The following is a 23707-nucleotide window of genomic DNA, read 5'->3' as shown; positions in this document are numbered from 1 at the left end:
GGGATCTGTTTCCATGCTCATTACACATAATAGTATTATTTTAAACTTTTAAAATAAATCTATTTTACTGTAAATTTACAAATGATTAATAAATTTTTTACATAACTTATAAGTGAAAATTTGTTTACATAATTCATAAATATTGTTAATTAAAAATACAGGTTTTTGACCAATCTAAATTATTCCAATATATTCAAATAATCTTTGAAAATATTATCTCACATATTGAAAACTGTATTTATAAATATATTATTGTTATAAATAATTCCATATAAGCAAAACTATGCATTTTTTCTAGTGTCTGCTATAGAATTTATTTTAATTATGTATACTTGAAAGTCAAAAGACACCTTTATCTGTTGAAAAGAGAGGATAAATTTTCCAAGTTCCCATTTCAAAAAATAATTTCAAAAAATTTAACATCTATAATCATTGCCTCTTATAAAGCTATAGCTAAGTATACTATTTAGACACAAACTTAGTTTTCTATATTTCCTTTCAATATTTTTTAAAATATAAAACTTAAAAAATTCTCCTAATCCTAATGGAGACTCTCTTTAATTTACACACATACAAACATCTGAATAAGAAAGGGGATATTTCTGCCTTTAACCAAAATTATTTTTACAATTCCAAACTCTTATTATCACTCAAAAATGTGTCTCTTTGCTTCTTCTACAACATGGATTTTAATATAAAACACAAATAATAATAACCTGATAAATCTAACTTTTTTGCCACTTAAGAAAGGTTCTTTTTAATTAATTTTTCTTGCTTTTATTGAACTATTATTTTTCTCCACCTCTCTTCTACCCTCTTTTCTCCCCTTCTGCCCACTCATATGGTCCCCATGATTCAAATTCACTCAAAAGTTCTTGTCTTTTTCTACTTGTGTAGATTAGATGCATGTATTTCTCTCTTAGGGTCCTCTTTGTGTTTAAGTTCTCTGGGATTGTGAATTATAGGCTAGTTGTTCTTTATCTATGTCTCAAAGCCACTTATGAGAGAGTACATATGATATTTGTCTTTTTGGGTCTGTGTTACCTCAGTCAATATGTTTTCTAGATCTATCTATTTGCCTGTAACTTTCAAGATGTCATTATCATTTTTTTTGCTTTGTAGTACTCCATTGTGACTATGAAACACATTTTATTTATTCATTTTTTTTTCAGCCAAGGAGAATTTAGGTTGTTTCCAGGTCCTGGTTATGAAAAACAATGGCTCTATAAACACAACTGATCACATGTCCTTGAACACCTTTTGTGCATATATCAAAAAGTGGTATTGCTGGGTCTTAAGGTAGGTTGTTTTCTAATTTTCTGAGAAATTGCCATTCTGATATCCAAAGTGGTTGTACCAGTGTGCACTAGTACAAACAATGGAGTAGTGTTCCTTTTACCCCACTTCCTCTCAAGCATAACTTGTCATTAGTGTTTTTGATCTTGGCCATTCTTATAGGTATAAGATGGTATCTCAGAGTTGTTTTGATTTACATTTCTATGATAGCTAAAGATGTTGAACATTTCCTTAAGTATCTTTCAGCCATTTCAGATTACTCTACTAGAGTTCTCTGTTTAGATTTGCACTCCATTTTTCATTGGATTATGTGATCTTTTGATGACCAATTTTTTGAGTTCTTTTTATATTTTGGAGATCAACTCTGTGCAATGTTGGGTTGGTGAAGATCTTTTTCCATTCTGTAGGCTGCTGTTGTCTTGTTGACACTGTCCTTTGCTTTACAGAAGCTTCTCAGTTTTAGGAGGTTCCATTTATTAATTCATTTTCTCAGTGTCTGTGCTACTGGGATTATATTTAGGAAGTGGTCTCCTGTGCCAATGAGTTCAAGTATACTTCTCATTTTCTCTTCTATGAGGTTCAGTGTGCCTGGTTTTAAGTTGAGGTCTTTGATCCATTTGAACTTGAGTTTTGTGCATGGTGATAGTTATGGATCTATTTTTATTCATCTACATATTAATATACAGTTATGCCAGCACTGTTTGCTGAATATGCTTTCTTTTTTCCATTTTATAATTTTTGCTTCTTTATAAAAAATTAGGTGTTTGTCAGTGTGTGGATTCTATTTGGTTCCACTGGTCCTCCTCTCTGTTTTTATGCCAATGCTATGCTGTTTTTAGTACTGTAGCTCTGTAGTAGAGTTTGAAGTCAGGGATTGTGATGCCTCTAGAAGTTCCTTTGTTGTTCTTTTATTGTTTTGGCTATAGTTTTTTTTTTCTTTTGGTTTTTCTTTTTTTGCTTTTCCATATGAATTTCGGGATTGTTCTCTTAAGGTCTGTAAAAAAATTGCTGGGATTTTGATGAGCATTGCATTGAATCTGTAGATTGCTGTTGGTAATATTGGCACTTTTATTATGTTAATTCTACCTCCACAAGATCATGGGAGTTTTTTTCCATTTTCTGGTGTCTTTTTCAATTTCTTTCTTCAAAGATTTAAAGTTCTTGTCATACATGATTTCCACTTGTTTTGTTACAGTTTCTCCAATATATTTTATGTTATTTGTGGCTGTTGTAAAGGGTGATGCTTCTCTGATTTGGTTCTCAGCCCATTTATCAACTGTGTAAAAAAAAAAGGGGGCTACTGATTTTTTTCAAGACAATTTTGTATCTTGCTCCATTACTGAAAGTGTTTATGAGTTGTAGAAATTCCTTGGTAGAGTTTTTGGGATGGCTTTTGTAAACTATCGTATCACCAGGAAATAGTGAGAATTCGGCTTCTTCTTTTCTGATTTGTATCCCTTAGATCTCCTTTTGTTGGTTATTGCTCAAGCTAGAACCTCGTGTACTATATTGAATAGCTATGGAGAGAGTGGACAACCTTGTCTTGTTTCTGATTTCAGTGGGATCGCTGGGAGTTTCTCTCCACTTAGATTGATGTTGGCTGTTGGCTTCCTGTATATTGCAATTAATATGTTTAGATATATTCCTTTATCCCTGCTCTCTTTAAGACCTTTATCATGAAGGGATGTTGTATTTTGTCAACAGCTTTTTCAGCATCTAATGAAATCATCATGTGGGTTTTTTTCCTCAGTTTGTTTATATGGTGGATTACATTGACAGATTTTCTTATGTTGAACCATCCCTGCATCTCTGGGTTGAAGATGACTTGATCATGGTTGATGGTTTTTCTCATGTGTTCTTGGATTTGGTTTGCCAGTATTTTGTTGAGTAATTTTGCATCAATATTCATGAATGAATTTAGTGTGTAATTCTCTTTCTTAGTAATGTCTTTGTGTTGTTTGGGTATTAGGGTACTTGTAGTCTCATAAAAAAAGTGTTTGGTAATGTTCCTTCTATTTCAATTGTGTAACAGGTTGATTTGTTTTGGTATTAGTTCTACTTTGAATATCATAGAATTCTGCACTAAAACCATCTGGGCTTTTTTTTTTTTTGGTTGGAAGACTTTTGATGACCATTTCGATTTCTTTAGCAGTTATAATCTACTTAATTTGCTTTTCTGGTCTTGATTTAATTTTGGTAAGTTATATTTATCCAGAAAATTGTTCATTTTTAAAAATTTTTTTCCAATTTTGTGGAGTACAAGTTTTTGAAATGTGGCCCAATGATTCTTTGAATTTCTTCCATGGTTCTGTTGTGATGACTATTGTAGGTAGTCAAACTGATTACCTCTGGAATTAACTAAAACCCAAAAACCTTGGTATACCTATAAGGGTTTTTTTTCTTATTAAAGCTTTTGTAATGGGAAGAACCATCTATAACCATTATTATTTGATGTGATAAGATCCACATTAGCCAGCTTGGCATTGGTTTTACAAGTTTAATCTGAGCATTCAGCAGAAGCAGTTTTATTTTCTGAATTTGTGACCATTCTGGTCTATATAATGTGATCTCAGCATACACAGATAAATGATGACTCAAAAAAAAATCAAGAAAACACACAATCAAACAAAACGATCCACCTATGATCTGGATCACACCTTCTGGTAGCAGTCTACTTATGTAAGAATATTGAAGAAGAAAAACCTCTCTATTTGCTTGCTTGCCATAGCTCTGGCTATCAAATTCATTCCTTTACTAGCTTTAGAGCCTACTTCTTTGGAATTCTTATGTATACTGAAAATCTGTTGAGACATCCAGACTCGTGGACCAAAAAACTACTGAAATCTTTCCATTGGTAGACAGCCATTGTTGGAATAACTGGACCACAGCCTCTGAGGGATTCTCAAAAATCCACTTTCTACAAACACAAAAAGACTTATTCTCATTGTCCTGTTCAGGCAGAGAACCTGGAATAATGAAAGGATTTTTTTTTTTCACCTGCCCACTGAGGAAAATGTGCTGGCTCACCATGGAGCTTATAAGAGTATCATTCCTATAGCCCCATTCTCTCTAAGTATTCAACTTCCCATGCAGACTACATTTTTATTATTATTCATTTCTCAAGAGTTTGACTTGAAATTCAGAAATAAAAATCCTAGTGCAATGGAATCTATCATCCAGTTTTCTGTCTGCAGAAAAATATATCATTTTGTGTGTGCTCTGGTTCCTGGGTTGCTCTCGTGGACGTCTGAAGTGCCTTTGATAACAAGGTAAAGAGTATCCTCTGTTCTCCTGACATCAGACTGAAACCACAGAAATTTTATGTCCTAAATGTTTTTATTTTAAATATTCTGGGCAGACTTCCTGCCAAGGAGGCAGAGGGGATTGTAGTTGATGCAGGAAGATAGCTGGGCCAACTATTTGAGAGAGGGGTATGCGATATTTAAATACATATCTCTGCAAATCTGTAAAAGGTCTGGGTTTGAGTTGGAAGCCGGGTCCGAGAAACCTTGTGCTGTGTCTTTAAATACACTGTAAACCTAAGGGAGGTGTTCTTGTCACTCAAGTCTCAATAGCCAATCAGGCCTCCAAGCTGACCTGTCCGTCAAAATAAGGCAGGACATTTCCTGGAGCAAAGTTACGGGCTTGATTTTCTAGCAGAGCTGGCCCCGGAGGGTTTTGTGCTGCGCTGTGAGTGCTACTGCAGGGACCTGTGTGGAGAACATGGGTGAGCAAGAAAGCCACGACATGGTGAGCAAGAGGCTGCTGTCCCAATATGGAGAGGAGAGGATGGCGAGCCATGGGAGATGGGGCCCTCTCGGAGGCTGGGTGGGAACCTGAGGCCACAGTCAGTGTTCTCTGGGGTCCCATGTGGTCCTTACAAATTCTCAAACCCGGGAACTGGCGTCTGAATAACTTTCTCTGTGGAGTGCATCTGGGAGAAGCATTTTAAGCGTGGAGCGGTGTGTGGAAACACTGTTTTAGTCAACCCCAATGTGATTTTTTTGATGCATACGGAGAACAAGTTGCCAAACTTGGAGAGGCTTTGTTTCCCTACTATCTTCCTGTTCTGTGGTTTGCATTTAACATTTTGGTGTAAAATCCATTTGAAGTTAATTTTTTTTGGAGTCTGTAAAGGCATTCTCGCCTCAGATCCCACTTTACAACCAAGGTGTGAAGTAGAAGAGTAAAATTGTTAGTATAAAGATTCGCCAGTGCTTAGAAGATATTTAGCTGAGGGAGGGCTACCTCAAAAATTACCCAAAAATAAGTAGTATGCTAGCTAGGCCTGTTAGAGATTTGGATGCCTGGATACACATTTGTTCACCAGACTCGACCAAACATTTGTCTCTAAACCATGAAAAAGTAGACACCCCTGTTTTACAAACAGCCACTAGGCTGATCTCCATATCAAAGAACAGGCCTCTAACAAGCTGCTCAAGGGGGCACTGTCGGTCACTGTGCACATTAGGGCCTGGTGTGACATAAAGTCCCAGTTTTCTTCTATAGAAAATTATAGTCCTGCCAGGTGCACAATATGAGACTAGGTGACAGCTATGTAAAAAGGGAATGATCAAGCAAGACTTTCCATTTAGGTCCTCACTCATGGAGAAGGAACACAGCTCCTTCTCAAACCTAGGGACATTCATGCCAGAGCCAGGAACAGCCTAGTGTCTAAGCCTTAGGAGCTTTCCCAAGGCCCAGTGTTATGGAGAATAGAATAGAGCTCCTTAATTGAAACCAGGTTTAAGCTTGGGAGAGATGGTGATGGTCTGGAGCCAGTGAATTTGTGGAGAGGTTCTTCAGATCCTTAGAATCCAACTCTTCCCATCTCCTGGAACTACAGTTATCATTTCCAAGGCCACTGTGGGTGTAGTCCATAATATTTTTAAGATATCCTGTGTGCCCCTGTGCTGCATTATTTGATTATCCTTCTCCTGGGTTTCTCCCATTGTATAATAATTCCTGCTGATTGCATAGAGGCTCCTAGTTCCTTTGATAGCCTCCTAGAAATAGTACACAAGAAGCTATTCCTCTTAGGAAGCTTCCTTGGAAGAAGACATAGCTTATGCAAGACTCCTCTGCCTCAGCTTTTACCTTTTTTTTTTTTGTTCTATTTTCCTATCTTTCTCACCTTCTGGCAGCTCCACCTCAGGGCCTCTCAGTAAAGCATGACCTGCTGTTTCAGGTCACTGATGTACTTATGAAATAATTATGGTAATGTCTTTACTGTGTAAGTCTCCCGTTTGCCTAACTGGGTAGACTTACAGTTTCCTGTCACTATTGAATCTTCAAAGTGTAAGCTAGAGTCTGAACCTAAAAGAAACCTAAGGGATGTCTGCATATGTGGACTGTGAAATTTGTTCTAGGCTCTCTCCTCTTTGGAATTTTTCCAGAGTTGGTTTCTCTCTATCATTACAGATATTTCTCTTTATTAATCTCATAAGTGTGTGGAATGATTTCTCCCTGTGGAAAGACTTATCTAGAACAGTTGCTCTTCCAGCCTTTTAGAAAAATGTGTCTGAGACAAGATCTCTAAATTTTACATAGGTGACCGTAATCCCAGGCTTTCTCGGTCAATGACCTCGCTGTCCTTTTGATTACACTTGCACTATTCCTAAATTAAATGACTGTGTGACCTCAGACTTTTTAAATTATCCACTTGAGTCATATACTCGAGTATTCATTTCAGTTGCAGAAGGATTTGCATGTGTAACATGGTTTGTGCCTTCAAAATAGAGTAGAAAAAATAGTTTATTGAGCACATTGCAGGGGGAAATGTGAGAAAATCAGCTGCTGGAGTTACTAGTATGAAACAGGCAGGACCTGATTGTGGCAATGTGGTAGTTTCAATGTAATTGGCTCCTATAATCTCATAGGAAGTGGTACTAGTATAAAGTGTGGCTTTGTGGGAATGGGTATGGTCTTGAAAGAGGTGTGTCATGGGGAAAGGATGGGCTTGGAGCTTTCCTCTGCTCTGGATACTGCCAAGCATGCCAGTAGAATACCCGTGGCCTGCATATCAAGTTGTAAAACATCATCCTGCAAACATTTCATGCTGCAAACCATGATGATAATGGATTTAACCTCTGGACCTCTAAATGAGCCACTCTGACTAAATGTTTTATTATAAAGGTTATGATGCTCATGTTGTCTCTTCACATCAATAAAAATCATAACTAAGTCAGGCAGTTTTAGTAATAATTTTTAAATTCCAGAATGTATTAATTCATGTTATTAGAATGAAGACAGACCTGATTTGTGAGTTTAAGAAGGTTAGCTTGAGTCAGTAATACTGAATTTCCAATTAGGTAACTGTCCTGTGCAGATGTGTTCAATCCTGCTTGGCACAGTTAATTCAGCTCTGTGGATTAGAAACAGGCCATTGACTGTAACTCTGGATGTCAGGTTCCAGATCTTAGCAGCCATCAGGGGGGCATGTGAGCAATATCAATCTGTCACTTCTTAGTGGGGTTACAGCTAAAAGGGAATGACCTACTATTTTTCTAAGTCAATATCCCTGAGGTCTATCTTATTGTTATTAAAATAAATTACTTTTATCTTTTCAAAAAGCTCATTATTTGTATTTTAGAGGCTTGTTTTTCATTATTTCTATGCAATTTTGTGTTTTCCAGTTGTTGCTATCTTTATGTTTGTGTTTCGGCCACTTAAGTGATTGATAGGGTTAATACACTAGTTTTGGGTTTTTCAAAGTTTTTCATATATTTTTGTACCTTTGTCTTAATTAGCATCACCTGTCAACATGATGTTGCCTACAATCATCTGAGGGAACGTCACTTGAGGGCATGCACACTCAGAACCACTAGTTCCTATGCCTGTGAGAGATTGGGTTGATTGATGACTGATGTAGGAAGGCTCCTCCACTGAGTGGCAATACTCATTAGCAAGTGGAACTTGACTGGATAAGAGAGTGAGCTGAGCATGAGACAGTTACCAAGGGAGAGAGAAAGCTAAGAAAAACATTTCCCCATGGTTATTTTTACTGCAGCTGCTAACTTTAGTTTCTGTCCTAAGCTTCCAAGACGATGAATTGTGATGTCAGTATCAGTCAAATAAACCCTGAGATGCTTTTGTTTAGAATTTAATAACAGAAGGTAACTAACAAGTTATAACAAAATATGGTAGATCAGAGTGATGTTATTACTGCAAAGAACCTGGGATTGATGACTTTTGAAGGATTGTTGAAGATATTAGGGTTTTAGATGGCTAAATACCTAGAAAATTATACACAAGGCAACAGCGGTTATTCTTATGGAACTGGGAAGATGGGAGGGTTGGGAGTAATGCAGACTGTGAAGGTTGAACTCATAGGAGCTCAGTGGGAAAAACTCCATGAAAAATTAAGCTGGAGATCATTTTTATTATATTTTTGCCCTGAATAATTCTTACTTTCTCCATTACCTGAGAAATTGAGTAAGCCAAAACTCATAACTAAATGGCTGTCTTCGTAGATAAAATATTGGTTCTGTTGGATGATTATTACTGGTGACTCATTCAAGCCTATAGTGAAAAATGAAACAAGTGGGACAGAAAGAAAAGAAAAGTCTGTTTGGTAGAGAAACAAGCACTGGGTAGTTTCAGATGGCAGCCCGGTGGAGAAACAGGCAGAGACTTTCAAGTAGATTGTCATCATTAAAGAAAAGCCCTTGCTCTAGAGTGGAAGCCTAGCAAGGTGCTCTTAAGAATAAGATTCCATTCTTCCAAATATTCAGATGATGGAAGGAGTAAGGAAAGTGATTCCTAGTTCCAGGAATCAACTTCATTCAAAACCTACTGCAACTTTTGTCCATGCAACTCTGGTAGGGTCCATCCCAACATAGAAGCCAAACTTGGCATGATCGTCCATGTTGTACTGGTTCTGGGAACAATAAAGATGCCAAATGTAAAGGTAATGGATTCTTCCTCTGTGGGTTCAGTTCAGCACTGGTGAACCCATCTGTGTTTGACAGGGTCAGAAACCTAGTGAGAAAATATTTTCTGGGTATAAAAGTTGGAATTCTTTTCCTTCTATTCCTAGTATTTCAAGGTTTGATGTATTTATAGTCTTCCAGATTTCATGGATGTTATGTTTGAGGAGTGTTTTAGGTTTTAAATTTTCTTCTATAATATTCTAAACACCAGAGATTCTCTCCTCTATATCCTCTATAATTTTGGTGAAGGTCGCTTCTGTAATCCCTGTTCTCTTACCTAGATTTCTCATTTCCAGTATTCATTGAGTTTATGCTTTTTATTGCTTTTATGTCCATTTTCAGGTCTTGACTGGTTCTGTCCATTTCCTTTGGCTGTTTTATTTCTCCTTGGTATTCTTCAAGGAATTCATCCATTTTCTGCAATATTTTATTTATCTTTTTATTGCCTTCTTTAAGGGATTTATTCACATCCTCTCTCAGGACCACTATTACATTTATAAAGTTTGTTTGAAGACCTTTTATTTGTGTTTCTGCTGGGTTGGAGTATTGATGGCTTGTTGTAGTAGAATAGCTGGGCTCTGGTGGGAATATAATGCTCTGACTTTGGTTTGTCTTCTTAAGTTAACATCTCTGTATCTGGGTTTGGGTTGATTATGAGTCTAGGTTCCTATTTCTCCTTTAGTCTCTTTAGAATGGGTGTTTTATTCTTTGGTTTCTATTTGTTCTTCTCTCTGTTCTTCTGGTCTGTGTGGTTTATGGATCAACAGAGGTCCCCCATAAACATGTTTGGTACTAGAAACCTGGTGTCAGGCATGGCCTTTGTTTTCTCGAGGTGTCTTTGTGTGCAAGTTGGTGGCTGAGAAAATGTGAAGGGGGGATGTGAGGAGAGTAGTATTGTGGACTATGACAGAGGGAATGTCTGTGGGCAGGTGGCCTACATGAACTTCCAGCTGCTGGTGTATCTGTTGTTCAAACAGAGCATTTGCACCCATGTCAGGGGCTAAAACACAGTGATAAGGAGGCAAGTGGGATTTGGATTAGTTTTGGGGGAGGTACTCACAGAGTGGAGGAGATCCATCAGTGGGCAGTCTACCTGGGTTTACAATAGCTTGTGTGGACTCTGTTTCATCAGGGAGTCTTAGTTTGAGTTTACCTACCTCTTCTTCAGGCTGGTCTGGCCTGTTCCTAAGCAGGGAATTTACACCCAGTTTCGGTGTGGAAATATGGCTACGTGGGTGATGGTTGGAGAATTGTTATGGGATTGTGTCTGTGGGAACTGAGGAGTGGGGGAGTTTCATGGACTGCTGCCCTGATTTTCTGGCAGATGTGGTCTGTATGTGAGTATGGGATGACTGCCCAAGTTGGGGCTGGAACACAGGCAGCCATGTTTCTCTCTTTCTGGAGGGGAATGTATCCTGTGCTCTTGTATGTCTGAGAAGTTTACTTTGTTTATTGATTTTAACAGATGTCACAAGATAATATTTTGTCTTGAGTATCTGAGGGGACTTTGGATATTTTAACATTGTTGGGGCTGTTAAACATTGTGAGGATCATGAAGTTAAACTAAAAGCATTTTCATTTCTTTTTGTTTATTCTCTTTATTTATTCTTCTCATACAGTACATCCTGACCACAGCCTCAACTTTGACTACCCTTCCTATTCCCCAACCTTCTCACTGCCCCAGATCCACAGTTCCTTTCTTTCCCTTCAGAAATGGGAAGCCTCCCAGGGATGTCAACTGAACATCATGACAAGATACAATGAGACTAGGCACAAACCTTCATATCCATGCAGGATTAGGCAATCCAGGAGGATGAGAGTCCCAAGAGCAGGCAAAAGAGTCAGAAACAATCACATTCTTACTGTTAGGAGCCCCACAAAAGACTAAGCATTAGAACCATAATGTGCAAGGGGAGGATAGGACTCAGACTCTGCTAGATCCATAATTGCTCTGTCAGACTCTTTGAGCCCTTATGATCCTTGCTTAGTTGATCCTGTGAGTTGTGTTTTTCTGGTGTCCTTGACATCTATGGCTTCTAAACCCCCCCCCCTACAAATTTCTGCATTCTTCCAAGTGCTTCAGCTAGTGTTTGGGTGAAGTTCTGTGCATCTGCCACAATCATTTGTCAGAGGAAACTCCTCTGATGACAATTAGGCCAGGAAGCAATCTATGATATCAGAGTAATTCTAGGAATCATTATATCTCCCATTATTTTCTTTTTCATTACTTGTATTTTGTTCTGTCTAAATCTCTGAGCCATCCAACCTCTTCTTCCTTGCCATCCAGGCAGTCTTAGTCATGGGTTGCCTCTTTTGGCTTGGGCCTCAAATTAGTCTAGGCACTGGTTTGCCTGCACAGTAACTTAAGCCACCAATTCCCTGGTATATCTTCCAGACAGCACAAGTGTGTGTCAAATAAATTATCGCTGGCTTTCTGTTCTAGTCCCACCACTGAGAGTTATATGTTATTACAGAAAATGACTGGTGCAGGCTCCATATTCTTAGTTATTGGGAGCCCACACTAGGGTCACCATCATATTTTGTAGAAAGTTTCTACTACACTATGTTTCTACATCAACCGTGAAAGCTTTCCTATTCCAGTCATTTCTCAGTGTTTTATTTCCCTCTATCCCTCCATTGCTGCCATAATGCTTCCTTGTAGTAGGAGCTGCGGGCTGCGTTCCTGCCGCTCGGCTCCTGGCTGTCTGGCTAGCTTATGCCCCGAAATAACAACTCACAAATTGTATTCATTTAAACACTGCTTGGCCCATTATATCTAGCCTCTTCTTGGCTAACTCTCATATCTTGCTTAACTCATATTTAGTAATCTGTGTAGCACCACGAGATGCGCTTACTGGGAAGATTCTAGCCTACGTCCATCCTGGGTCAGAGCTTCATTGTGTCTGCCCTGGAGAGGAGTGGCATGGCGTCTGCCTCACTTCCTCCCAGCATTCTGTTCTGTTTACTCCACCTACCTAATTTTTTGTCCTATCAAGGACCAAGGCAGTTTTTTTATTAACCAATGACCTACCTCCATCACTTCCTGTTGGTGCTCCCAGTCCTCCCATAAAATCTAGTCTATTTCCTCTTCCCGTGGGAAATCATTGCATCCCCTGCTACAGCCATCCTTGTTACTTACCCTCTCTGGGTTTGTGGATTGTACTGTGATGATTCTTTATTCAACTGTTAATATGAACTTAAATGTGAGTATATATTATGCTTGTCTATGTGGTTCCAGATTTACTTCCTCATAATAAAGAACACAAGAAAGTAGACATCAATAACTCAAATAATCCAATAATAATGTGATACAGATCAAAACAAAGAAGTTTAAATAGCTGAATTTAAAATGGTTTGAAAACACTTAAATAAATGTTTGTCATTAACCATCAAGAAAGTGAAAATCAAAACTACTTTAAAAATTCATTGTATACCTGTCAGAATGGCTAGGATCAAAAACACAAGTGTAAACTCATGCTGACAAGGATGTGGAGCAAAGGGAACACTCCTCCATTGCTGCTGGGAATGCAAACCTCTATAGCCACTATGGAAATCAATATGGCAGTTCCTCAGATATTTGCAAGTCTATCTACCTCAAAACTCAGCCATACCATGGTAGTAGTTTGAACATAGTTGACATCCATAATCATGTAGTGAGTGGCAGGAGTGGAAGTTGTGGCCATTTTGGTGTGGACGTGGCCTTGTTAATAGGAAGTATGTCAGATACTTCCTCTTGCCTCTGAGTCAACATCAAAGTACTCAAAGCTTCAGCATCACATCTGGGTGACTGTTTACATGCTCCCAGACATGCTGATAATTGACTCAACCCCTGAAATTTTAAATGACTCACCTCTATGAAATGTTTTCATTATAGGAGTTTGAATGGTCAGGGTGTCTCTGCATGGAAATTAAAACCTAATTAAAACAGAATTTGTCTGCATCCTCTGATAGACCTGGAACAGTTTGTGGTTCTTCTGGTTTGCACTAGGATGCCAAAGAAAATGCTCTCTGTGCTTCCTGTCTGTCTCTGGGGCAGTCCAGATTGAATTGGAGAGTACATGTAAAAAAAAAAAAAATAGAATTTGTTCCCAGGGAGTATTGCTGAGCTAGGCCTGACCATACTTTTGTTTGGAATTAATATGGACTTTGTGGTTTTGGCTTAGGAATAACATAGAATGCATTAAACACCCCATACTGGGTCATACCAGGAGGAGCGTGGGTGACAGTGACCTCAATAATGATGTAAAATATCGGGAGCCAGCTCAAGAGATTTCAGAGTACGATTTTAGTATATTACTGAGAAATAATTCTTTTAATATTGTGGTGATGGAAGTGCGTGAATTTTGCTTTGTTTTAAAGAACCTCCCTGGGGGCTGGAGAGATGGCTCAGAGGTTAAGAGCATTGCCTGCTCTTCCAAAGGTCCTGAATTCAATTCCCAGCAACCACATGGTGGCTCACAACCATCTGTAATGGGGTTTTGTGGCCCTCTTCTGGCCTGAAGGCATACACACAGACAGAATATTGTATACATAATAAATAAATAAATAAATATTAAAAAAAAAGAACCTCCCTGAGGCTAAAGTGAGGAGTTTTTGATTAATTGCATTGGAAGAAGAAATCTCAAAACAGCCTAGAATAGACTTTGTCATGTAAATATTAGTGGTAACTTTATGAAGATATATAATGTAAGGAGCAGCTGAGCAAGGAAAAATACTTGGGGAAAAGACGCCCCCTCCCCCCAAAGTAGAATGTTGCTAAATTTGCTGTTCAAGGACATAAACAGATTAAGAAATGGAATGAAGGGAGTGGGGAATAAAGGGGGTGTTGGCACTTGCCTTCAATCCTAGGACTCAGAAAAGAGAGGCAGACTTATCTCTGTGAATTCAAGGTCAGCCTGGTCTACAGAGCAGTGTTCAGGACCACCAAGCTTAGGCAGTGAAAGAAAGAAAGCTAGTGAAGATGTAATTAAATAAGGGACCATGTTCGAGTCCCAGTGAGCAGCAGAACCTGACAGCTTTGGTCTTGTGGTTCTGACTTAAGTCTTAAGGATTGGAGAAATGTGTTTAGATCCTCTGGTTCTGGTTAGCTGGGGCTGAAGTATCAGCTGTGATGAGCAAGTTATCAAAAGTATTTAAGCAAAATTTTACTCGATTCTGGTTGGCTAGAGCTAAGAAATCAGTGGTAATTAAGGGACCAGCATCACCGATGTGAAAATGTCTGGGAAGTATTTCCTAAGAGCACAGAGAAATGGTCTTTCAGAGGTAGCCAAGATTGTACCTCATGCTGGTAGATGGACTTGGTAATGTGTGTCACCCAAGTGGTACAGGTTTTGAAGGTATGGATGGATGTGAGGCATGTCACTGTGAGAGGCCAGGAAAGACCGTAAATGAAGGTGCAGTCTCATTGGCAGTTGAATGCCTGCCCAGGACCATAAGGGTCATGCTGGTCTGGGAGAATTGTTTGTATTCTGTCAATCATGTTTTAAATAAATGCTGATTGGCCAGGCAGGAAGTATAGGCGGATCAACCAGACAGGAAGCAGAGTCGAAGCAATGAAAACAGGAAAATTCCAGGAAAGAGGAAGCCCATTCCTCCGATTCCTGCCCAGGGCACCAAAGAAGCAGGATGTGACCTGCCCAGCTAAAAAAAGGTACCAAGCCATGTGGCTAACATATACTAGAATAATGGGCTATATAAGTTATAAGAGCTAATATGAAGCCTAAGCTAATGGGCCAGTTTATAATCTTATTGCAGACTCTCTGTGTGATTTTCTCTGGGACTAAACAACTGGGGAACTGGGCAGGACAACAAGCCCGGCCCTAATGTTACATCATGCCAAAAAGTTTAGATGTGGCACCCTGAGGTGACCCTGTGAGAGACTACTGTTTAAAGTGCAGCCCAGTTGCAACAGAAGCCCCCAGTGTTTTGGAGAGGCCAGCACTGTGAGATGATGAGCAAGAACATCAGTGGTAGTGGAATTGAGTCATCCAGAGTCTAGAAGACCAGGTGTGTGGACTCCAGATGGCAGAGTCAGTGTTTTGACACAAGACCTGTGGAGTAGCCTGGAAGATCGTAAGTGGATCTTAGAGATTGGAGGGATAGAATTTTTTTAATTATGCAAGATATTAGAGATGTCAGGGTCTTTGGCTACTTGCTGGGGTGAGCTGCTAATGGGGCCCAAGGAAAAGAAGTGTGGCAACAAAGCTGAACACAATTGGAGACCTAGAGAGCCATTGTACCTAGAGTTAGGTATCACTACATTGATTTTTTTTTTCTTTTTTGTTTCTTGTAATTGAATCTACCCTAGTGCCCTGAGCCATCCATCTTCTGATTTCTGCCCATCTAGGTATTCATCCTGGCAACCTTGGGTTTCAAATTTGGCCAGTCATTGGTTTGCTACTACACCAAACTTGAGCCACCATTTTCCTGGTATATCTTCCAAACACAACAAGTGTATATCATATATTTACTGGTTGCCTAGGTTTTTTTAGTCCAACCACTGGGAGCTGTTTGTGATTACAGAAGATGGCCAGTTCATGCTCCATATTCTGAGTTACTGGGAGTCCTCACTAGAGTCACCTGTTAGCTTGTAGAAGGTTGCTGCCACACTGTTTCCACATCACCTCTGATCCTTCCTTTTCTTGCCCTGAGTACACCCACAAAATCTAGTCTATTTCTTCTTTCCCTTGAGTATCCAAGCACCCCCTGCTACAGCCATCCTTGTTACTTACCCTCTCTTGGTCAGTGGATTTTTCTGTGATTATTCTTTCTTCAAAGGCAATATCCAGTAAGTATATATCATCTTAGTCTACATAGATTGAGTTTACTTGCTCAGAAAGAAAAAAAAAACTCAAGAAGCTACACATCAGCAAATTAATTAACCAAATGAAAATGTGGTACAGATCTAAACAAAGAATTCTAAATAGATGACTCTAAACTGGCTTAGAAACCCTTAAGTAAATGTTCAACATCCTTAGCCATCAATAAAATTTAAATCAAAACAGGTTCAGAGTTCATCCTACACCTGACAGAATGGGTAGGTTCAATAACAGAAATCACGACTCATTCTTACGAGGTTGTGGAGCAAAGAGAAGACTTCACCATTGCTGCTGGGAATGAAAATCTGTACAGCCCCTGTGGAACTCAACGTGGCAGCTCCTTAGATAACTGAGAGTCCATCTACTTCAAGACTCAGCTTTACCACTGCGGCAGTTTGAATGTAGTTGGCCCCCATAGTCTCCAATGGGGTGGCAGTAGTAGGAGGTGTGACTGTTTTGGACTGGGTATAACCAAGTCATGTCATTATCATGAGTGTTATGAGAGACTCACATTGAAACAAGTCAGGGAGTGTTCTGGCCTATGACAATCATGAATTTAGACTAAATACTTTTTCATCATGAGATGACTGAACATTTAGGTATCTGGATCAGAATGTAGTTGAATGAAGAAAAAGCTCTCATATAGGATGAAGTATTTGAACACTTCTTTTTTCTTGGTGTCCTTCTTTGTTGTATATGTGTAATATTAGGAGCCTTTTGGATGAAATTTCACATTGAAGATTGGATTTACATGTCTATAGCCTCAACCCATTTCTGGTTATGTGTGTCCTGCTGCCAGGACTTCACCACCATTATCGATGGTATCACTAAATGACAAAGCATGCAGTTGAAGCAATTGCTATTCACTGTTAATCCTTTTTGCTCTCCTGATTTTTATTTTAATTTTTTGTTTTTTGCTTTGTTTTTGAAAGAATGATTTTCTGTGTACCTCTGGCTGTCCTGAAAGTAGCTCCCTAGACCATGCTGACCTCAACTCAGAGATATAAATGATTCTGGCTTCAATACAGAGGGATGAATGATGGGCCAACATGTTTGTCTTTATGTATTTTTTATTGACTGGGGTTCTTGGAATGTAGATTTTTGTACATTCCAAGCATTTGCTGCTATGCTGAACTTCACTACATCTTAATTTGAAGTGTGGTAGAGGGTATCATTCTCTTTCCTAGGATAGCAGTATTCACAGCATTAATACCTGTGTCTTCTGAATCACTGAATTGAAGGTGTGTTATATTCTACCTGCCTTTTTTCTTTATTCAATTCAAAGAATATGAGTTTTTTTCTATATGCACGGGTATTTACCACATGTGTGCCTGTTCCACATATTGGTCAGTAGAGGCCTTAGAACCCACAAAGTTGAAGTAATGGTTAATTATAAGTCCCCATGTGTGTATTGGCAATTGAGTCTACCCAACTATATGCAAGACCGTTTAAGTGCAGGGACACCTCTCCTTCCCCATGTTATTATGATCAACATTTACAGTGCTGATGTTTTCTTTGTTTCCTTTGTAACTGTTTAAACAGGCTCTCCCTTTAGTAAGATCTTACTATGTTACAGTTTAAACTGGACCACAGCAGGTTCTGGAAGATGAATGCAGATGGAGAGTGAATGCAAAACATTTGTAGAACTTCAATAAATCCTCTGATTTCTTTTTACATATTTTGTTTAAATGACTTTTTTTGGGAGGAGACCAAGTTTTCCTAATTTGTAACTCTGAATAAAGTGTATCTCACTGCTTAGGCTTTGGCTGGCACTCAATTTAATTCATTTGCTTTTCATCAAGTGCTGGTATTAAAGGCATGAGTCAATATACCCACGTTTCCCATCTTATTTATTTATTTAGTATACAATATTCTGTCTGTGTGTATGTCTGCAGGCCAGAAGAGGGCACCAGACCCCATTACAGATGGTTGTGGGCCACCATGTAGTTGCCGGGAATTAAACTCAGGACCTTTGCAAGAGCAGGCAATGCTCTTAACCACTGAGCCATCTCTCCAGCTTCCTTCCATCTTTTTTCTAGTTAATAATTGTCCTTACTATTTCTCTGAAGTGTTCTTGTTAGTGTTTTTCTGCTGGTTGTCTCTGTCTGTAGGCCTGTTCATGGCCATTTCTTTCTCAAGGATGTATGCTATGTAATGGACAAAGGAATGGCACCTGAGCCTCCACATCAGTTTCTTTCTAAAGTAACTTGGTGATTACACTATAATGTCTATTTCATGAAAGAAGTGTAGGAAGTCCCAGAATTAGATAAACATATTACTGTATAAGAAGTATCCATTTACATTGTCAGGATCACACTTTGTTTTACTGTTGGTTGGATTATTCTAGAAGGCAGTGACCTATGAAGATGTGCGCATTGACTTCACTCAGGATGAGTGGGCTTTGCTCAGTCCTTCTCAGAAGAGTCTCTACAAAAATGTGATGCTGGAGACACGCACAAACCTCACAGCCATAGGTAAGACTGTGAACTTTCCTTCACATTTTAAAATAAAGGGACAACTGTTTTGTTTATTGATTCTCTTGTGTAGTTTTCTTTGAGAAAGAATAAAAATGAGCTGAATAACTAAGCCATGGTTAAGATATTAAATTTTGCACAATTTCCAATAATATAGCATACATTTTCCTGTTACTATATTTTAGGCTACAGTTGGGAAGACCATAATTCTGAAGAACATTGTCAAAGTGCTAGAAGACACAGGAGGTAATTTTCATGTGCAACTTGATACAAATTTTCCTTGAAGAAATTGTAATGTGTCCTGGCAGATTTGAAACAAAGCAACAGTGAAAATAAGAACAGCTAGAGATATATTGATCATTATCAGTTTCTCACAAAATCATATACTTCCATGTCCGGTACTGTTCTGTGTTTCTAAAGCATTCCTCTAAAAAAAGAAGACAGGAAAACAATGCCTTAACTGATGCCACCACTTAATTCATAGCCCCAAGAGAATTTTGCTATAGAACTGCCAATTCATTTAGTTTCATACCACTCTGACATTGCTCAAGGCATATACATTGAATAGATGATAAGTATCTGACCAAATCTGTCTAAATAACAGTCTTTATTGAAACAAGTATTTACTCATATACTTGTGACTTTGCTAACTTTATTGAAAGTGTGAGTTTATGAGTCAAAAAGGCTCTTGTGAAGAAATCTTAATCCATATACCACATGCATGAGAAACATTAAGTCATCAGAGCAATGCATGTGGTAAAACTTTTACATGTGCCAATTATCTTTGCAGGCATGAAAGAAGCCATAATGGAGAGAAACGCTCTGAATATACTCAACGTGGTAAATCCTCTGCATGTTACAGACATCCTCAAAGGCATGAAAATAACCATTCTGCAGAGAAACCGTGTGATGTTATTCAATATGATGAAGCCTTTGCAGGTACCAGTTGTCTCCAAAAACATGCTGGAGAGAAACACTATGAATGTAACCAATTCAGTAAAGCTCTTGCCAGTCATGGTAAGCTCCAAAAACATAAAAGAAAATATAGTGTAGAGAAGCCCTTTGAATGTAATCAGTGTGATAAAGCTTTCTCACAACCCTCTAAACTCCGAAGACATAAAAGAACACATAGTGGAGAGAAACACTATGAATGTACTCAGTGTAGTAAGGTCTTTGCAAGTCAATATGATCTTCATGTACATAAAAGAACACATACTGGAGAGAAACCCTACTCATGCAATCAATGTGGTAAAGCCTTTTCACAGAAAAGTCATCTCCGAGTACATGAAAGAACACATACTGGAGAGAAACCCTATGAATGTACTGAATGTGGAAAATTCTTTGCAGATCACAATAATCTTCAAGTTCATAAAAGAACACATACTGGAGAGAAGCCCTTTGCATGTAATCAATGTCATAAAACATTTTCACAGAAGAGTAATCTTCGTGTACATCAAAAAACACATACTGGAGAGAAACCCTATAAATGTACTAAATGTAGAGAATTCTTTGCATATCATAATGATCTTCAAGTACATGAAAGAACACATTCTGGAGAGAAGATTTTTGCATGTAATCAATGTGATAAAGTCTTTTCAAACAATAGTAATCTCCGTTTCCATCAAAGAACACATACTGGAGTGAAGCCCTTTGAATGCAATCGATGTGGTAAAGCTTTTTCACGACGCTCTAAACTCCAAATACATGAAAGAATACATACTGGAGAGAAACCCTATGAATGTACTGAATGTGGTAAATTATTTGCATATCTCGATAATCTTCAAGTACATAAAAGAACACATACTGGAGAGAAGCCCTTTGCATGTAATCAGTGTGATAAAGCATTTTCACAGAAGAGTAATCTCCATGTACATGAAAGAACACATACAGGAGAGAAGCCCTATGAATGTAATCAGTGTGGTAAAGCCTTTTCATATGTTAGTGTTCTTCAATATCACCAAAGAACACATACTGGAGAGAAACCTTATAAATGCAATCAATGTAGTAAAGCCTTTGTATCTTGTAGAAGTCTCCACATCCATCAAAGAACACATGCTAAATAGAAACCCTACAATTTTAGTCAATGTGGTAGAGACTTTGTATGTGTCATCAGGCTTTAAAATCTTGAGAAAAAAATCATATTGCAGAGAAATTCTTCTTTTTTCTTTTTTGGTTTTTCAAGACAGGGTTTCTCTGTAGTATTGAAGTCTGTCCTGGACCTTACTCATAGGCGAGGCTGGCCTTGAACACACAGAGATTTGTCTGTCTTGTCTCTGCCTCCTGAGTGCTCAATTAAAGGGTGTTCCACCAGCGTCTGGCCAGAGCAACTCTTTAAGTGCAATCAGTGTGGTAAAGTTTTCCTCCTCTTGGTAGTCTTTATACAAGAGTAAAACTTTTAGTGGTTGATACGTCTATTAAAGCCTTTGCATATCACAGTACAATTTGAGGTACTGAGAAGATTCATACTAAAGGGAATGTGACTATAAATGTTTTGGAAATATCTTCAGCCAGCACACATTTACTTACATAAGACTGGGAAGGAAAAAACTCTAGTGTCAAATCTGTTCAAGCATCATAAGGTTTTCCTTTTATTTGCACCTACAAAATCATATGGACAGAAGTCCTGTGAATTCGATGATAAGGTAACTCTTTTTGATTTCACACTTTTCTTCAATTACATAAAACAGTTATCCAAATGAAAATTTTGTATATGTGTATGAGTGCCTCTTCTTTGTCTGTGTTATTGCATAATGTCTAAGTCAGTTTATGAAAGGGTTTAATGTAACCCTGGTTTATAGACGGTTACAGGATTACCTTGAAAGTCTCATGGCAAAAAATGTCAAACATGGCAGCTACTTTAGGAAGCCAAGAACTCACATCCTCAGCCTGTGGCATAAACCAGGAGTAGGAACTTGAAATGATGTGTGAATGTTCAGTCTCAGGCCCAACCCCTGTGACATATTTCTCCCAGGAAGACTGTATTTCCCAAATCTTCCCAAATGATGCCACCAATTGAGAAGAATGAATTTCTATAACTTCAAGTCTACATGCTTGCTTTCTCTTCCATGAGCCCATTCTTGATGCAGAAAAACTCTATAAGTAAGCCTTTAAATGCCTCAACACCTGGGTTACAGGAATGAATACCTATAGGAGAAAAAACATTCATGACTGAAAATTTGTTTGGAAAAGATTTGATTTCATTTGAATTATGGATGTCCATGTGTCTTTGTGTGGTATGCGAATGTTCGTGCTTCTTAGCAAATAGGATAGACCCTTGTGTATTCCTCTAGCAGGAACTGCAAGAAGTTCTTAAAAACCTGACCTCCCCCCCCCTTTTTTTTTTTTGCAAATGAACTTGACATAACTGCTTGTCCATGTTTTGAGTCCTGTAAATATTTTAAATACCTACTTTATCATCTTGATATTCAGGTAGCAGGGAAGAACTCCTGCAAGAGGAAAACAAGTAAATGATTTGGCAAAGCCTTTAGACATCACAGTCGGCAGTAACTTCTAGGAACTCTTGTCTCATGTGCTCTTCATTATGAAGAAAGTTAATTATTTACTATTGTCACTCAAGACTGATGGGGCAGATCACTGCATTGTGGTTTTCACTTTGCAGTATTTGAAGTAGATATTTAAGTGTTCTATACATTTAGCAAATCCATTGAGTTAAATTTATTTTGTGGTCTTCGTATTCCTTCTGTGTCTTTTGTATATCTCCTATGGGGTTTTCCCTTAGTGATAGGTATTTTTCTGCTGAAATGTTAAGAATCAGATGCCCGTCATCTAAGTGTTACATTGCTTGTTAAAATATCAGGCAGTGTCTGTGAAAGGGTAGAGGATTGTTGTTCCTGGTTTTGTTTTTCATATCTTTACAAATTCCCTTGAAATGTTTGTTACCCAACCTAGCTTGTAGTCAGTAATTAGTTAAGGATATATTTGAACTGAGAAACCTCAAGTCTTAGTCTCAACATTTGCTGTTTTGTCAACGTATTTTAACAAAGTTAATATAAAAATACTTAATAGAGAATATAAAAAATCTTAAATACCTCAAATGTGGATTCAAACCAACCTCTACATCGGACTGGTAGAGATGTAATAATGTTGGCTGATCAGTCATCAATTACATATTTCACAGTACAGCTTGAAGTCCTAATGGAATTGCTTTCTTCTGAGGGAATTATCTATAGATGCCAGATAATATAATATCAATTAGATGTATTTGAAAAAAGCTTCTATTATATGTATGTGTAATATGATTATAGGGTTTTAGACCTGACAGTTATGTGGAGACCATAAGACAACATTGTGTGATTTTTGTCTCACTTCATATGGTGATCAAGATTAGGTTACCAGCTTTGTACACCATACACATTTCCCACTGGGCCATCACCCTGATAAGTTGAAACATTAAGTCAGTAAAATATTGCCTTCTTTTCAGATTGTAAACATGTTTTCTTTGCAGGATAGAAGAAAACAGAATTTGAATAATAAAATCTAACAATTCAAAGTGATAAACGAGTATCTCTTTTATATTCTTTTGTGTGGAATGTGTTATTTTGTGGGCTAAACACTTGTTCATAATCATTTCTCAGAACCCCAAATTAATGCTGTAGTCTTGTCTCAGGGGATAAAATTTGTGGCTGCTAACCCTGATGACTTGAGTTTCTCAGTGTATATTCCAAGTGGATGCCAGGGACCAGTGGAGCCACAAGAGGGCATTTGTAAGTGGAATTAAAGAGAGTAGTAAGCTGTCTGGTGGTTGTGGGATTCAAAGTCCGGCCCTGTGGATGAGCAGCTGAAAGACCCAAATAAATTCAGACCCCTCTAGCAGAAAGAGTACAACCAAAACTTAGCAGGGAGAGAAGAACCAAAAATCTAGGTTAGCCAGTTCAGTGACTCTGTTCCAGGAAGTAGCTGACCATAAAAGTTAGATTATAATCTTGAGAATAAGCTTGAGAAACAGGGAGTACATTGTGATTATCACTAGTATTTTCAGAACTTTCCAATGATGCCCTCCCACCCCCTTTGGGTTATTAGGTTATGGTTTCTTCCCTTAAGTACCCCTTCTCCCAGCTACTCGGGGTCGAACTCTACCCCTGCGTGGGAAATGAGTTTTGACCCCAGTGCACTGGTTCTTGTCCTGTCAATAAACCTCATGTGATTGTAGCAAGGATGGGCTCTCGTG

General features: G+C 38.3%; 1 protein-coding gene and 1 non-coding gene across 2 annotated transcripts; both read left to right on the top strand.

Moving 5' to 3' along the window:
* The first annotated feature begins 4919 nt into the window (after positions 1-4919).
* LOC126495660 (zinc finger protein 431-like) lies at positions 4920-21973 on the top strand. The gene is made up of 4 exons (XM_050133254.1): positions 4920-5046; positions 18393-18519; positions 18705-18765; positions 19310-21973. The coding sequence occupies exons 1-4, from the start codon at positions 5020-5022 to the stop codon at positions 20580-20582; spliced, it is 1488 nt and encodes a 495-aa protein (XP_049989211.1). The 5' UTR covers positions 4920-5019; the 3' UTR covers positions 20583-21973.
* LOC126495662 (small nucleolar RNA SNORA31) lies at positions 13163-13289 on the top strand. Its single transcript, XR_007590209.1, has one exon. It is a non-coding gene; the product is annotated as a small nucleolar RNA SNORA31 (small nucleolar RNA).
* Positions 21974-23707: the final 1734 nt, after the last annotated feature.

The sequence above is a fragment of the Alexandromys fortis genome, unplaced genomic scaffold (genome assembly GCF_014885135.2).
Source record: "Alexandromys fortis isolate MF-2015 unplaced genomic scaffold, M_Fortis_MF-2015_v1.1 scaffold_535, whole genome shotgun sequence".
Taxonomy (NCBI): domain Eukaryota; kingdom Metazoa; phylum Chordata; class Mammalia; order Rodentia; family Cricetidae; genus Alexandromys; species Alexandromys fortis.
The sequence above is the reverse complement of the archived record's forward strand: the minus strand, read 5'-3'. Positions and strand labels throughout refer to the sequence as shown.

Excerpts from the sequence above, each read along its gene's own strand:
- LOC126495660 (XM_050133254.1), top strand. The coding sequence starts at position 5,020 with ATGGGTGAGCAAGAAAGCCACGACATG. Across the intron at positions 5,047-18,392 it reads AGCAAGAAAGCCACGACATG|AAGGCAGTGACCTATGAAGA; the intron begins GTGAGCAAGAGG and ends GGATTATTCTAG. Across the intron at positions 18,766-19,309 it reads AGTGCTAGAAGACACAGGAG|GCATGAAAGAAGCCATAATG; the intron begins GTAATTTTCATG and ends TTATCTTTGCAG.